The sequence below is a fragment of the Echinococcus granulosus genome (assembly GCF_000524195.1).
Source record: "Echinococcus granulosus chromosome Unknown EG_S00014, whole genome shotgun sequence".
Classification (NCBI taxonomy): domain Eukaryota; kingdom Metazoa; phylum Platyhelminthes; class Cestoda; order Cyclophyllidea; family Taeniidae; genus Echinococcus; species Echinococcus granulosus.
Genome location: NW_020170394.1, coordinates 1,080,560 through 1,094,939, shown reverse-complemented (window position 1 = coordinate 1,094,939; position 14,380 = coordinate 1,080,560). Strand labels below are relative to the sequence as shown.

The 14,380-nt window shown below is 41.0% G+C and overlaps 2 protein-coding genes across 2 annotated transcripts; one reads left to right on the top strand and one right to left on the bottom strand. All coding sequences in view use genetic code 11, as the record gives it.

Moving 5' to 3' along the window:
- On the bottom strand, positions 1–6,398 carry EGR_02990 (Kinesin heavy chain; the record flags this gene model as incomplete). Its single annotated transcript, XM_024492239.1, has 14 exons — positions 1–243; positions 1,008–1,271; positions 1,379–1,613; positions 1,848–2,140; positions 2,361–2,555; positions 2,724–3,011; positions 4,208–4,389; positions 4,490–4,681; positions 5,015–5,309; positions 5,386–5,615; positions 5,706–5,849; positions 5,886–6,039; positions 6,073–6,240; positions 6,282–6,398. 14 exons carry the CDS (start codon positions 6,396–6,398, stop codon positions 1–3), a joined length of 3,000 nt encoding a protein of 999 aa, XP_024353434.1.
- A 3,280-nt stretch (positions 6,399–9,678) lies between these two features.
- Positions 9,679–11,529, top strand: EGR_02989 (hypothetical protein; the record flags this gene model as incomplete). Its single annotated transcript, XM_024492238.1, has 5 exons — positions 9,679–9,796; positions 9,861–9,906; positions 10,582–10,696; positions 11,223–11,288; positions 11,440–11,529. 5 exons carry the CDS (start codon positions 9,679–9,681, stop codon positions 11,527–11,529), a joined length of 435 nt encoding a protein of 144 aa, XP_024353433.1.
- Between the last annotated feature and the right edge of the window lie 2,851 nt (positions 11,530–14,380).

Genomic DNA, 14,380 nt, shown 5'->3' with positions numbered 1-14,380 from the left:
TTAGGAGGATCGAACGTTTGCTCCGCCACCACCGCCACCACAGACCACGGCGGAGGGTGCGTGGCCAGCACGGATGGGTTTGGCAATCATGGCCGAGGGGTTGCCAAAACGACCTGTCTGTCTGCGACGAACAGCCTCCTTGATGCGGTCTACCTCGTGCTGGTATCGCTTTCGGTCCCGCAACGCTCCCTCCTTCGCCTCCTTCAGTGACATCTCTAAGCTGCGCACACGCTCTACCGTCGACTATAATGGGAAAACGCAAACAACTTAAAGATTGCACTCTAATAATAGTTCCGAACTCCTAATTTCATAATTGAATAGGAAGGGATGCTATGAATGCTTAAACGAATTTGGAGTTTAAATTAGTCCAGCAGGATCAAATGCGTATAAATAACGCCCAAGTCACCAGTTTCCCATTCAGTAGAAGAAATATCCAGTATACGCCAATTACGCAGGCGCAGAAATTGGCAGGTCTCGAATAATTCAGCCGAATTATGAGCTGTTGTCTGATGTTCATTCGCAATATTAGGCATGTAGGTGGGGGCGAAAAACGAAATTTAGCAATTTTTAAAGGTACAAATGTATGAGGGGTAGCACAAACTCAACCGTTGTGTGAACCGTATCTGGTAATTTCACATGTACCAGTACTTATAAACAAGGCCGGAATTTCAAGAGCCATTCGAGCAAAGAAATCACATCTAGGAGGAAAAAGTAACGCGCACTTAAACCCCAATGCAAGGCGCAGCAGTAGTGAGAATTCTAAAAAAATCTATTTATAAGAATAATTAGACTCTATTGGTGACACTAATTGTAAGTTGGTCAACCAAAAAGTACACTTCTACCAATTTCAGACAACGATACCCTCTATTTCTATTACTGCAAAGTATACAGATATAACAAATAAAGATAGGATTTCTTGGAACCATTTTAATCTACACAGCCAGCAATCCAGTAGTTACTTGGCATTTACAAAATAACAACAATAGTGATAGATCAAAATGACTCACCCGAAGTCGCTTTTCCAGCTTCGGCAGTTCGCAGCGAAGTTCGGCATTGTCGTGGATAAGCTGCTTGTGCACTTTAGTAAGCTTGGCCAGATTGTTTTCTAGGAAGGAGATCTTTTCGCGTTGAGCAAGCGATCCCCATTGACTCGACTCGTCCTCCTCCTCTTCACCAATGAGTTCCTTCAGACCCGCAACTTCGGTGTTTTCGCCTTCCTGGTGAGCTGCAGCCGCCTCGGCCGCCTTAGCTGCGTTCATCCGACTCGTAGACTGATAAAGCAAGGAAACAAAAGTGCACCCTTACTCTTCAGCATATGAGAAGCAACATTTTACAAAAACGTAATGAGAATAATTAGCTAATAAGCGAAAGTTCTTACCTTTTTAATTCTATTTTTCAAGTCTTCTACGAAAAGGCGACGCAGAGTGGCGAGAGTGTTAAATTCCTTAAGCATAGTTTCCTCCAAAGCGCGAAGGTCCTGTTTTGACTGCTCACGTCGGGTCTCCTCCTTCTCGACGGCCTCCAGACGAAGTGTCGCAGTCTCCAACTGCTTTTTGAGAGCAGAACTCTCCTCGGTGGACTTTTCATACTGTAACTTTACGTGATTCAATTCACTAAAATACAGGAAAATGTTAGCCTACTGAATACGTATTATTAGCCTTATGGTAAGGCGTAGAATTTAGCTAAAAACCACACTGAAATAAAGAAAATTAAAGTAGTACATTACTTTTATATCATACTTAGCCAGTCTAAATCCTAAATAAATAGCTGACTTTTATTTGGAAATGTACAGGGCATGAATTAAAGTTCCTACGTTATTTCAACATGTGAAGGGCACTGACACCTACTCTTTGAGTTCTTCGAATTTCTTCTCCTTGGTCTCCAACTCGTCACGTAGGTGTTTCACTTGCTGCGCATACTGTTCGCTTTGACGCTTAAACTCTTCGTCTAGCTTAACACGAATTTCTGACTGTCCTGCGAGGATCTCCTTATTGGTCGAACCAGAGCCAGCCAATAGCTGCTCGTTGGCACGCAATTTAGCAACGTCGGCGTTCAGATTATCGACCAGGTCTTGAAGTTGCCGTTTGCGAGAATCTGAATCATCCACCTTATCCGTAAGACTTTGTACCTTCGTTTCAAGCTAAATACAACAAGCACAAGCAATAATTGTTAGCAAACTCCCAATGTAACACTTATTCCCCCGGTTTAAATAGTTACTGTGCTAATTGTATACCCTGCCCACAAAAAAACGAGAAGGGAATAGTTTGAAGGTCTATAAAAGGGAAATGTAAGGTGTCTGTTCAAAAGTAATCACTTTTCTTAATGAATTAAAGCGAGTTTGAAGAACAACTAGGAATCACCTCTCTAACGCGAATGGCGTATTCCTTGGCCTCATCCTCAGATTTTCTCAAGAGCTGCACGTTCTGCACCCTCTCCTCCTCCAGTTGGTTAACACGTGAGTGAAGCATTTTAGCTTCTGTCCTCATCTTGTTCATGTAAAGGCGCATAACTGTCGCCTCCTCATCCAGACGTTCGCCAACGTTCACGTTCGGTTTCTAAAGATAGAATTAAACAACAACACCATTGGAGCAGTGAACACAAGGTTACGGGCGACAGTTGATAAACATGGAATTGATAGCTGCTTACAAAGTGGATGCATGCTTTTGGCACACAGGGAATAATGATGAGGTTCGAATGAAAGAGGTTCGTGAAAGAAAGCTTACTTGGAGTTGATTGCTCATGCACTCCCCGACATCAAGGACATCACGAACGAGTGCGCCGAGGATTTCAGCGTACTTTTTGCGCTGGGCAGCAAGAGTGTCGCGAGCCAACTGTACCTCGCTCTCCTTGCCATTGATAATCAGGGAGGTTTGAGCGAGTTGCTCCTTGATCTCCTCGATCTCACGATCGCGAACAGCTAGTTCGGCTTCCCGCTGGTCGTGAGAGAGGGCGAGCTCTTCGAGAGCCTGCAAAATGTCCTTCGCCTCCTCTTTGCTAGATTGGCATTCAGCCTAAATTTTGAAAAAGAAAAACTCAGTATTCGTATCGAATCCAGCTACGGTATGAAGGATCGCATGCGATTATCAAAACGATTGCGAATCGATAGAACACGAATATCAATCTTGAGGGATGAGAAGAGGCCCACTTAACTATCGAAAGTACATCGGTTTGATATTTCATAATATAAGTAGTCCTATTTAGGCAATAACCGCGGATAAAATCTCAAAAAATACACAACCTTGTAAGGCCTTAATAGCCCACGTTAATGATTGGATGTAAATCCCACAATCGATTCAAAGACGTCATTTAAGTTCTAGGTTGGAACTACATGTTTGAATCCCATAAACAGGAACCAAACAAACCAACTATGATGTTTTGGTAAGATAGTTATTGTGTGGGTAGGCATGATTCTTTAGTGCCTATAAATGTCGTCATGGTAGCGCAAAACTACGCAGAAAATAAAAAAAAGGCATCGGCGCCCACACGCACGCGACTCAATCCTCATGGAATTCATAATCTCATGCAACATCCCACCAGTGGCTAACACATGAGAGAAGACGAAACGATCGACACTCCCAGATGAGTTCCGGTAGGGGAATAAAAATTTCAGCCCTAGTCAAATCAATTTGTAAAAGAGCTTGTTCGCTGTGTGGGTAAAACACTTGAACACGCAAAGTTGAAAGTATCGAGTACGATGCGAACGCATGGTTAATAAAGCATATTATAACCAACCTGAGATTCGAAAGTGGACATGGGAAAAGTGCAAAATACAACAGAGTACTAAAGCAGTAATAATAGTGAACATTCAAGAAAGAGCCGCCGGGGAAGTCATGCATAGCCAAACCGCAGTAAACTGGGCCGAGGTGGCAAAACCCATAGAGAGTTGATGGTTACATGAAGTGAACGCAAAGAACGTTTTGGATGGGTTATCAGGTCATCAAATATAGGTGTAGCCCTGGAGACATTAGTTATTGTCGTGGGCAGTGACCGAGGATTAGTAGTGTATAATAGATAAGCTACCTCAAAATAGTAGATAAATGCTTTGGATGAATAGGGCAAAAGATTTCAGACCAAAAAGAAGCATAAGTAAAGCGAAATGAGGTACTCGACGTTTGGATTCCAGAACTTTCTGAGCAAACTAATGCTTAGAAAGAGTACTTGAATTATTTTACTTGTTAGCAATGAGTGAATATAAACAAGAGATTACCTGCAGCTGGGCAACGTCAGCAAGGCTGGTCTCCGCTTCCAGACGAGCAGTACGAAGCATTTCTTCTTGTTCTTCCAACTGTTGGCGCAACCGAGCGATGGTCTGCGTATGTTTGTTAATGTCATCATCCTTATCGTCGAGCTGTTGGTAAAGAGCGTGGAGCTGCTCTTCACTCACTCCGGCTGAAAATGACAAATGATAATGATGAGCAATATTGGGATTGTATCTTCATTCATGGAATTGATTTTAAACTCTCACACTACCCTACGGCTTATGCCTTACCAGGCGCACCGGCGCCAGACGCGGACAAATGAATGGGTCTGCCAGTGGGAGCACCGGATGGAGTCGTCTCGGTTGTGAAAGGCACTGAAGGCGCACCCGTGGGAGTGTCCAGCGCTACTCCATCAGCTGCTGCCTCCTCTTCCAGTTCGAGTTCCATCGCAACAATCCATTCGGTCGAGCTCACACTTTCACCTGTAGTGAAGTACAGTATGAATCGCTTCAAAGCGCAAATTGCTCTTCCGAGTAAACCGGCAACCCGAAAACGTGAACACTTCGATGATTATATTAACGTTTGAATCACATTAAATACCAGCCATCACAAATCGAAAGCTAAACGATACTGTGGAAAGTAGTGTGCGCAAAAAAATTCTTGTATGATTACGGACACTAATAGTAACGGAAGTAACCGAGGATTTGCAGTCAAAGTCAATGGAATGGAAAAAGTCAAGCTTACAAGTTTGAAATTAGTAAATATTATCTTCTGCTTTCTAAAGATTAAAAAACTGCAATTATAATACAACCCACCAGCTCTCCAGCGTTTCAATTCGGCTTCAAGGCGAGTGATTATCTCTTTCATACGACGAGCCTTCGCCTGTAGTCGCTCATACCGTCGGCGCCACTCATCTGCAGTTAATTCTTCATTAACAGTAACGATATTCTTAATAGTCTTTGCTCGCATTCCAAACAAAAGAGTGGACTTGGTTTCAGATTCGTTATAACTGGATGGTGAAACACAAATTACCATCGTTGTCTTGGCATTACCACCTAGGGACTCTTGCAAGATCCGTGTGAGCTTTGAGTCCCGATAAGGAACATGGGCCTGAAAGAGGAGGGAATGTCTTAACGTACAGTTGACACAATATTTCAATTTGAATTCAAGGGAGATATGCACTCACGTGGTTGTCCACCAGAGCATTTATGACATTGCCCAAAGCCGAGAGTGATTTATTGATATTCATAGCCTCAGTAAGAGTGCTACCCTCGGCACCAGTCTTCGCAACCTTTTCACTACCGGCTAAATCAACCAAGTACAGCTTGCCATGAAGTTTCTTTTGTGTTTCCAGGTTTTCCTGTCGAACCGTGATCATAAAAATCGAATGAGAGCGAGAACTGTGTTCGTTCATGTCTGTAAAATTAGAAACACAATAGCAAAACCAAACGCCGCGCTGATAAAACATCATTAAAGTGAAGTATGTTGGTGCTTTGTACAGCTTACTTGTAACAGAAACATGACGATTGACCTTCCCTTCATCAATAATGTCGAATACTTCAGCTGGAGTCGAAACGAATCTCTCCGTCGCACCTTTGACGTAAGGGACTCGGTCCTTGTCTTCGTGCACAGACAAATTACTTTTGGAAACTATAAGATATATGCTGGTCGTCCCCATTTACCTACCATCGAGCAAATCACGAATTTTATCAAGATATATTTCGAAGTAGGAAACCTTGATATGGAACTCCAAATTTTCATCCATATGATATATGTGATTAAAAATATCGTGCACAATTCTAGGGATGATGCCCTGCAAATCAGAGTCCCCAAGAACTCCCTATCATGCATTATCTTGAGAAGGAAATCAAACCTCCATGGTGTAGGTTTTACCACTGGCTGTTTGCCCGTAGGCAAATATCGTGCCATTGTATCCATTGAGTACATCGGCGACGATGGGCTTAGCTACTGTGTTGTAAATCTCAACTTGTTGTGTTTTCGGTTGAAAAACATTGTCGAAAGCGTAGGTCTTATCCTTTTCCTGTAATAATACGCACTCAGGGAATTTAGGATTAATCTTACCAATCGTATCAGGTTGGCCGAATCAGGCGGAAAGCTCACACAGTAGTTATTGTCCTTTAATTTCTCATTTTCATTTAGAGGTCTTACACGACAAACGACCTTAATGCTCTCCGCCATCCGACAACTTCAAAGGTAACTAGCTAAAATGTTGCGCCTGTCAATCATACATAGATTAACAAGAAAATAAATTGTGGGCATAGGAATTCCTTAAAGTTAACACCTAAACTAAAAAATAAAAATTTTAAAATTAAAGATGCAGGCTTGGTTTTGCTTGCTCTGGGAAAAAATGTTTAGACTATATCATTTACACCTTTGAGAATATGTAACGATCGGGTAATTTTACCTGAATATCATTACTAGACCCATATAAATGGCAGGTAAAGGAAATGACAGATAAACATTACTACCCTAATGGCATCAAACTAAAGTATTGAAAGTATTTGGACTCCGCCTCCTGGACTCCGGTTGGAAATAAATATACTCATTTTAGTCAATCGCGTATTAAGTAATCGTAATTCATGCTTAATTTCTTGTTTTGCTTAGGGTGCAATGGCTGCTATTTAAAATCCCCTACTGATTTGTTTTGAAAATCTTTTGTTGCATAGACGTGGCTGTTTGAATCCCAATCTCGTGCGTGAGCACGCATCATTTGTCCCCGTTGAGAGAGCAAACTCGGGTCTTCTAAAGTATCCTTGGTTTTTTAGTAGAGTCTAAGCATTATACGATACCAAAAGTCCTTTTTTCGAACGTGATTCTCATTTCGCGTATCTGAAACTAAAGGAAAGTTTAATATGTCAACAATACTATTCTGTATTGAGAATTATTGTGGCGTCCCGAGACTTCCCTGAAGACGAAAGAAGACACAATACTCAAGCAGAATATATATATTCAGCACAGAGAAGGTGTTTGGACTGCTGGCATGACCCAAAGGTCAGCCCACCCAAAGAGGTAAAAGAAGGCTAATTCAAAAGTTCAAAAGTGGCGTCTCACCAATACCGAGGTATAAATTACCATCGTATAACATAGCCTCCCTCCTCATTTGAGCGTCGTCCCCAGCGCTCCCGCAGATCAACCTTCCGCGTCAGCCATTACAACGCAGTCGGTGCTGTAAGGAAACGCCCGCTACCCTACCGTGCCAGTCACCAAATTAGCGCGCAACTGAGGAGATAATTGATCTCAACGTCACTGATTCCTCTTGGTAGCTTAACTGGATCTGGAGCTTCGTCTGGTTTACGAACTTCACTCAGGACGGGGAATTGCGCTGGCTGTCATGCGTGTCTACAGATGGATGTAGGAACATTGGCCTAAATTAGATTTGGGTAAGGAAGGATGGGATTTAATACAAATCCGTGGGGGATGGCAGGGGAAGTCTGTAACGAAACTTCCAGATGGTTCACGGGAATGGGATAGATGCCGAAGGTAGACGGCAACTTTAACCCTTCTATTAGGGGTCATAACCATTCTCCCATCCGTAATATATGTACTTCTTCCGCTCCACCAAGGCTTATCAGGCAGAAGTGGAAAATCAGGACACATGTCCTTTAAGATCGGGTTTGCTTTCCGCTGCCACCAGTGTAGCGTCCCGGGACTCCGTGAAGGCGAAAGAAGACACAATACTCGAGCAGAATATATATATTCAGCACGGAGAAGGTGTCTGGGCTATTGGCATGGCCCAAAAACCAGCCCACTCAAAAGTGGCGCCTCACCAGAACTGAGGGATAAACCACAATCGTATTACATTATTAATGATTACTAGATCTTAAAGGTAATTGGCGCGATCGAAAGATTATTTTACTAGACAGGGCTTTTAACTACGGATCTGCACTGCTAAGCACAAACCATAACAGATTCATTTGTGGTTATTCTGCTTATATTGTTAGGACTTCCGGCCTGGTTCCATACTACCATTAGATGAACTGAAAATAAAAGACCTCGCATATGAAAGGAAAAGGTTTTTTTGGTGGTAGTACATGCAAGATATCTGGTCTTGTCTGGCTTTCTGAATATTGGGTACTTTGTGAGGCCAACCGTGTCAGGCGAAGTGCTCTTGAGAGGTGGTGCTAGAGACTGAAAGATGTTTCACTGGTGGCACATATCACAGATCCACCGATGTGTTTTTTTGCCATTTGCCTGAAATCCACAACCTGGCATGAGAGTGGTGCTTCATATTCTCAGATACAAATATACCGGATATTTTCCCGTATTTAGTGGCGATTAGTTTAAAATATGTCTCCTTCCATCTGCGGTTGTTATGCAGAGCTCAGGGTGCTGAACTTGCCGTTTTGTTACCTCGGCAGATTCAAGTTCCCATTGCTAGCGCTATCCTTCTATATTGTTCATATATTCTACCTAGCCAACAAATTTGTTTTTCCTCGCTGAACCTTTCCTAAAGTAGTTAAAGTACTGCCTTCATGAGGACTTTTTTATTTGAATGTAGAATGACTGAGTAGATATTGCCATGGTCAATGGACGTGCAGTTTACGGGGAGCTAACGATCGGCACAGACTACTAAAGATAGGACAAATAGTAGATCACCACAATGCCAAACTTGTAGTGATATAATCTTGTAGGTTTGGTACTCCCAGCTTAGATGTTGGAATAAATAATACAGGGTGCCGCATTACTGAAGAATTTTCGGTGTTTGAAAGCGAAAATAATAATTAAACTTAAATGATTTGAAGGATGAAGCAGTTCATTGCAAAAATTTCACAAATTTTAACGACTTCTAATCTGTCTTTGTTTTAATTGGTAGCGTCAACAACGGGTTTGTTTATAGTTTGTGCATAGATTACTGTACGCCCCCATCAGTCTCATAGAGTATTTGTTTGAATGTTCAGATGAAGTTTTTAAGCTATTTTATTCATCATTGTTGTCTCATTCCTTGTTTAGTTGGCCATAAAAAAGATGAAAAATGTGGAATTTTTGTCCATTATTTTTTTGCAGTGAAGATACGCGTGTCACATACTGGAAGTATGTCAGCATTCACGTTCATAATGACATTCACCCATATCTTCCACTCACTTTGTCACCTTTGTACCAGACTTTCTTCCGCTATCACTCGTAGTAGACCGGTACTAGGGTGCTTCGAATGTTACCAACTTGTAGGCCCACCGGTTACGCTTTAACCTAACAGCAGGCCGCTTTGGTCTTTTAATGCTTAGTTTCTGACTGAGCTTCACGCGGGAAATGCATTCTTAATAATGGCTTGATATATTACAAACAATTAAGGAAGTATATAGTCATGGTGCCCTACTTTATAAGGCTTACAATATTCCATCGGTATTTTATGCTCTATAAAGTGTGTTTATAATTATTAAAGTGTTTCTAAACATGTATTCACAAGTGCATATCTGCTACCCAAGATCGCAATGCATTGTGATGTATAGTTCCAAAGAGTATGACATGTCCTCTACAAATAGGTATATATTCCGAAACAAAATCTTCCGGCATTATTAAGTCCTACGAGCCAATGCGCAGCCTACATTCAGCGGAAATTTCGAGTGCATCCGACATCGGTACCGTCCTTCCTTTTGTTTTTTTCTCAATTACCACTTTTTTTACGATGAAGTGTCTGTTTAGGTGTGAGAATGAAGGATCTAAGTGAAAGAATACAAGAGGAAATTGTGTACGTCTTACCTTCATCCTATTTAAGCCATTTACATGTATCAGTGAAATTAGCTGATTATTGTGCTAATGCTTGTCTAGTGTTTTGCTTTTTGCTAAAGCATATGGTTGCATTAACTGATACAATGAATTCAAAAGGCATCTTTTGTGGTAAAGTGGCTTGAGTTCTCAAACTTACACGACCTAATTAAACAAAGCGCGTGGTAAAGATTCGACCTGTAAGCTGTAACATGGTGAGAGGGACTGTGGGCGAGGACGGATCAGGTGAAGGTGTATCACAATGTATCCTCGCGGTCCTTGTCCTTGTTAAGAGATGTTGGATGAATTAGGGATGTGTTGGTGACACGGAATATGGAAGGGGGACCGCCAATATAAGCAGCATTCAGACTGTTGATACTGTCCGCATCCTACGTACCGGTGTAGAGTCAAAATACTTGTCATGTCATTCCAGCACTCTATGTGGGCCATTGTAGGGTGGATGTAAGAGGCTTCTAACAGAGACACTTCTAACTATCATAGGGAGGGTGTAAGTAGATTTGAGGGCATTGTTTGAACAAACACACACCTATCTCGCAAGTTAACAAATTCTTGTTTAAAGAATAGCATTTTTGATGTTTTTTTTTTTTTAAAGTGTTGTGTTGTTTTGATGTAAATGACTTGTGAAATCCCTTCCTAGTAATGAATTGAAGTCTAAAAATATTGAAAAAGTGGAACCAACTGACTACCGTTCCACTACAACGGTTGATTTCCATAGAACTTCCACCTTACCTCAATCGAAGTCGGGAAACTGGGTAGGTTCCATGCCATGTTTGGGTTAAATTTTAACGTAAGACAATATTAAGTGCACATCACAGTCAGTAAGTTGATGCCCTAAAAGTGGCCACAAAAATGAGCTGAATTTTGGTGACAAATCTTTGAAAATACCGCAGTCTGTGTACCTTATTTTCTCTCTTAGAACTGATTTGAAGAAGTTAATGAAACATTGAGTTGATGCACATCGAATGTTTTAAATTTGGAAATTGACAGTTTTAAGATGCTTATAAGTGTATCGTCCACATGGCCATCTTCAAAGTGAGACCAATCAAACTTTGTGGTGTTCTTGGTCTTCAATGAATCCGAAATAGTACAGGAAACGCATATTAATGAAGTTAATTAGAAGTGGGGTACTTTTAGCATGGCCCGAGAACCATGCCGCAGGGCAGAGGCGTGGCCTGCTTCATGCGTGGATAATTACGTGGATTAAACCCTCGCGATTTGATGGGCGTGGATGCAATTTAGAAATGCATGCAAAACATTTGACTTGGTTTTTTGTTCAAGTCCGTTTTAGATCTATGGGACGAAGAACCGGCAACCTTTTGGACTGATAATTATTCTGATGTTACGGTACGTTTCTCTTCAAGCTGGCATATATCGTTGCCTTAATTGGTTTACATAACGGTTGTTGACCTCAAATTGTTTTTTGATCAGTGAACGTCACTTTGATAATTTATTTCTTGGTGTCCCTTAGTCTCCTACTGTACACATTGTTCTTTAGGGCATCACCCAACGGTCCGCTGGTGTTAAACCCTTCAGAAAGTGCAGTAACTTTTCAAGATCTATAGGGCGCAAGACGGACGCAACTTAGCTGTACGAAATGGAAAGTTGTGCCTCCATGAATAATGAGACGGCACGGAAAGAGGAGGAGACATTAAAAAACAACAGTTTTGCTATGATAGCATTTAAAATCACAATGCATCATCAATACCCCATTGAATAGTAGTGTATAGCTGCGAATTATTTTAACCCCTTCAAATTTCGCCAAGAGAAACTTACTTCAAGTCTTCCATTGCTGTTAAACAGACAATAGTTTTCAGAAATTGCTTCTAAGCCAATAGGTACTTTTTAAAGAACACCAGCAATTAAGGCAATAAATAAAGTAATGGTAAATTCACACGCTTTGTAGTCAAGGCATTTTTGAAGATAATGAATTAACATTCCACTGCTAAACATTCAACAGTTGTGAATCCAAGATCTTATCTGCGACACGGTGAGCAACAATTTTTTGATAAAAGTTCGGGAAAGGTTTTAGAGCGTGCAAAATCCAGTTCAAAATGAACCCTCGGACCTGACTATTACTGGACTATTTTACTGGTTAAACTTCTCTTCATGTGGTGCCTTCTCCGGTTGCGTTTTTGTTTAAAACTTCATCCCAAAGCAAATATGGATTTGACAAAATTTAGGTCAACATGATCCTCCGTTTCCTTGGAATTTCGTAACGCACAATTTGGGTACTAGGTTTGTTTTTTACCTAAAGTAATTCAGATGAATAGCCTTAGTTTGCATTTAAATGAAAACACTAGAGCTTTGAGGGTGTTTGAATGTTCTGGAAATCCATGACCAGTATTCCTACCAGTCTCCTACTTTACTCCGTTAATTCCATGTGCAACTATGGCGCATATTAACACTGTTAGGAAAGATCCGATCAGAAAACTTATCTGTAAGGATTCAGAATATCAAATTGCTGCACAAATGTGATTTACCAATCTGTGAGAATGCAAAATAAGGGCTTTGGAGGCAGGGCATTACTCCATTCCAAAGAGCGCTTGTGGACTTAATCGTTTTCGCCAATAAACCTTTATTCAAAATTTGGAAGACGCAAATTTTGGTTGAGCAGTTGAAATGCACGAGTCCGTTAGTATCCTTGACATGAGCACATTTTAACCATCTTAACAGCACGACCTCTTTTGGTACTATAACGGTTTATTTTTTCCTTTGATGATAATAAGCTGATTAAAAGTAAGTCGTTAGTTTTGGTTTCTGAAAATTTGAGCAGCAAACGATGAATGAAGTAGTAAAGGTGGAACTAGTCGTTTAGTCACAGAATTGAAGATAACTACAGGCTGCAATTGGGTAGAAATTACGATCACCAATTAAGTCTGCAGTTCTTCTTGTAAGACCGGTAATTGAATAACAAGGTGGGGTGCCACTTTCCCTTAAAAAAGGATAGGGAGCCGGAAGTCCTCACTCGTGATGCAAGGAGATGTCGAGGAACAATTGATTCGCTTTTATAGGTGAGGGTTTTGGACATTGGCAAATCATACTAGCTCTCTCACCGGGCATAATACAACATAGGCAGAGAGAGAGGCTCGTAAAAGTATGTCTTCGTAGCCATCTCTGCAATGTAAGGGGCGTTTTTATAAGACTTAAAAAACGTTGGCATTCTAAAAACCGGATGATCGTGCAATATGCAGATGATAGCATGGGTCGGTAAGTTGCATTCTATTGTTGGGGTAGCAGTAGAATTAATAACGCATATGGTCTAACCATCAGACGCAACAGCTGTCAAGAAAGTAAAGTTAAATTGTCCCAAGCCTTAAATTTGTACAAAATTTCACTATGTAACATATTTACGCAGCAAAAATAAATTTAATTTAAGCCTCATTGTAAATAGTTAAAAAATAGGTCGGATCAAACAGCAATTACTTGATTACTCAACACATGTTAAACAAGGGAATCCCGGGATTATTCTTAAATTCTCTGTTGATTCCCTGGCAATTATATTATTACGTAATTTGAAGTAACTGTTTACATTCGCGTAGAGGTTTGTGCACAGTGGTAGCTGTATATAACTGAACAATCAATGGAATGATAAGCCTTATGCAGTGTAGGGGCAGGTTTTCATCCATCAAACAAGCCAGTTACCTTCATGGGGGACAATCATCTTCATCATCGCATAATCACCAAGTTTACGCACTGTAAATTGAATGGCTGAACTAACGATCCGATTCACGACGCCCGCCCTAGAAACCGATTGCACTTTTCATCTTCTAAGCTAAGTAAGAGTAAGGGTAAGTATTCATTTAAATCTATAAATGCAAACTAGAATTGGGTGTTATATAACCCAGCACTTTACCGTACCCTGAGCACGAATCTTAGAGGAATTTTTAATTATAGGTGTTAGATCACCTAGGCTTGTCAACTACCATCATGAGTTTTCTAGCTGACTTTGGTCTGACAATGTATTTAAAAATCTCGGTCTGTGCCAATGTCTCGAAAGACCGTAAGGCAAATTTATTCATAGTAATGGGTTAGTTTATTCTGTCTGGTTCCATAATTCACCAGATACGAGTGGTGCTCTCCAAGGTAGTATTCACATAAGATTTCTTCATGAGGTGTAAACTTCAAATCCTTTTTAGAAAAGATTCACAAACCCCTTTCGTTAATACGATTTTAGCAGACAGATTGCAACCGCCAATCCAGTAACTTTGAACACAGAATTGACAGGAGCAGGAGTGGCAAACTCAGTTGGTCTTAAATGACCACAGAATATAATGTAGCGTCCCGAGACTCCCTGAAGACGAAAGAAGACACAATACTCGGGCAGAATATATACATATATATTCAGCACGGAGAAGGTGTCTGGGCTATTGGCATGGCCCAAAAGGCCAGCCCCACCCAGCGAGGTACAAGGGGGCTAATTCAAAGTCCAAAAGTGG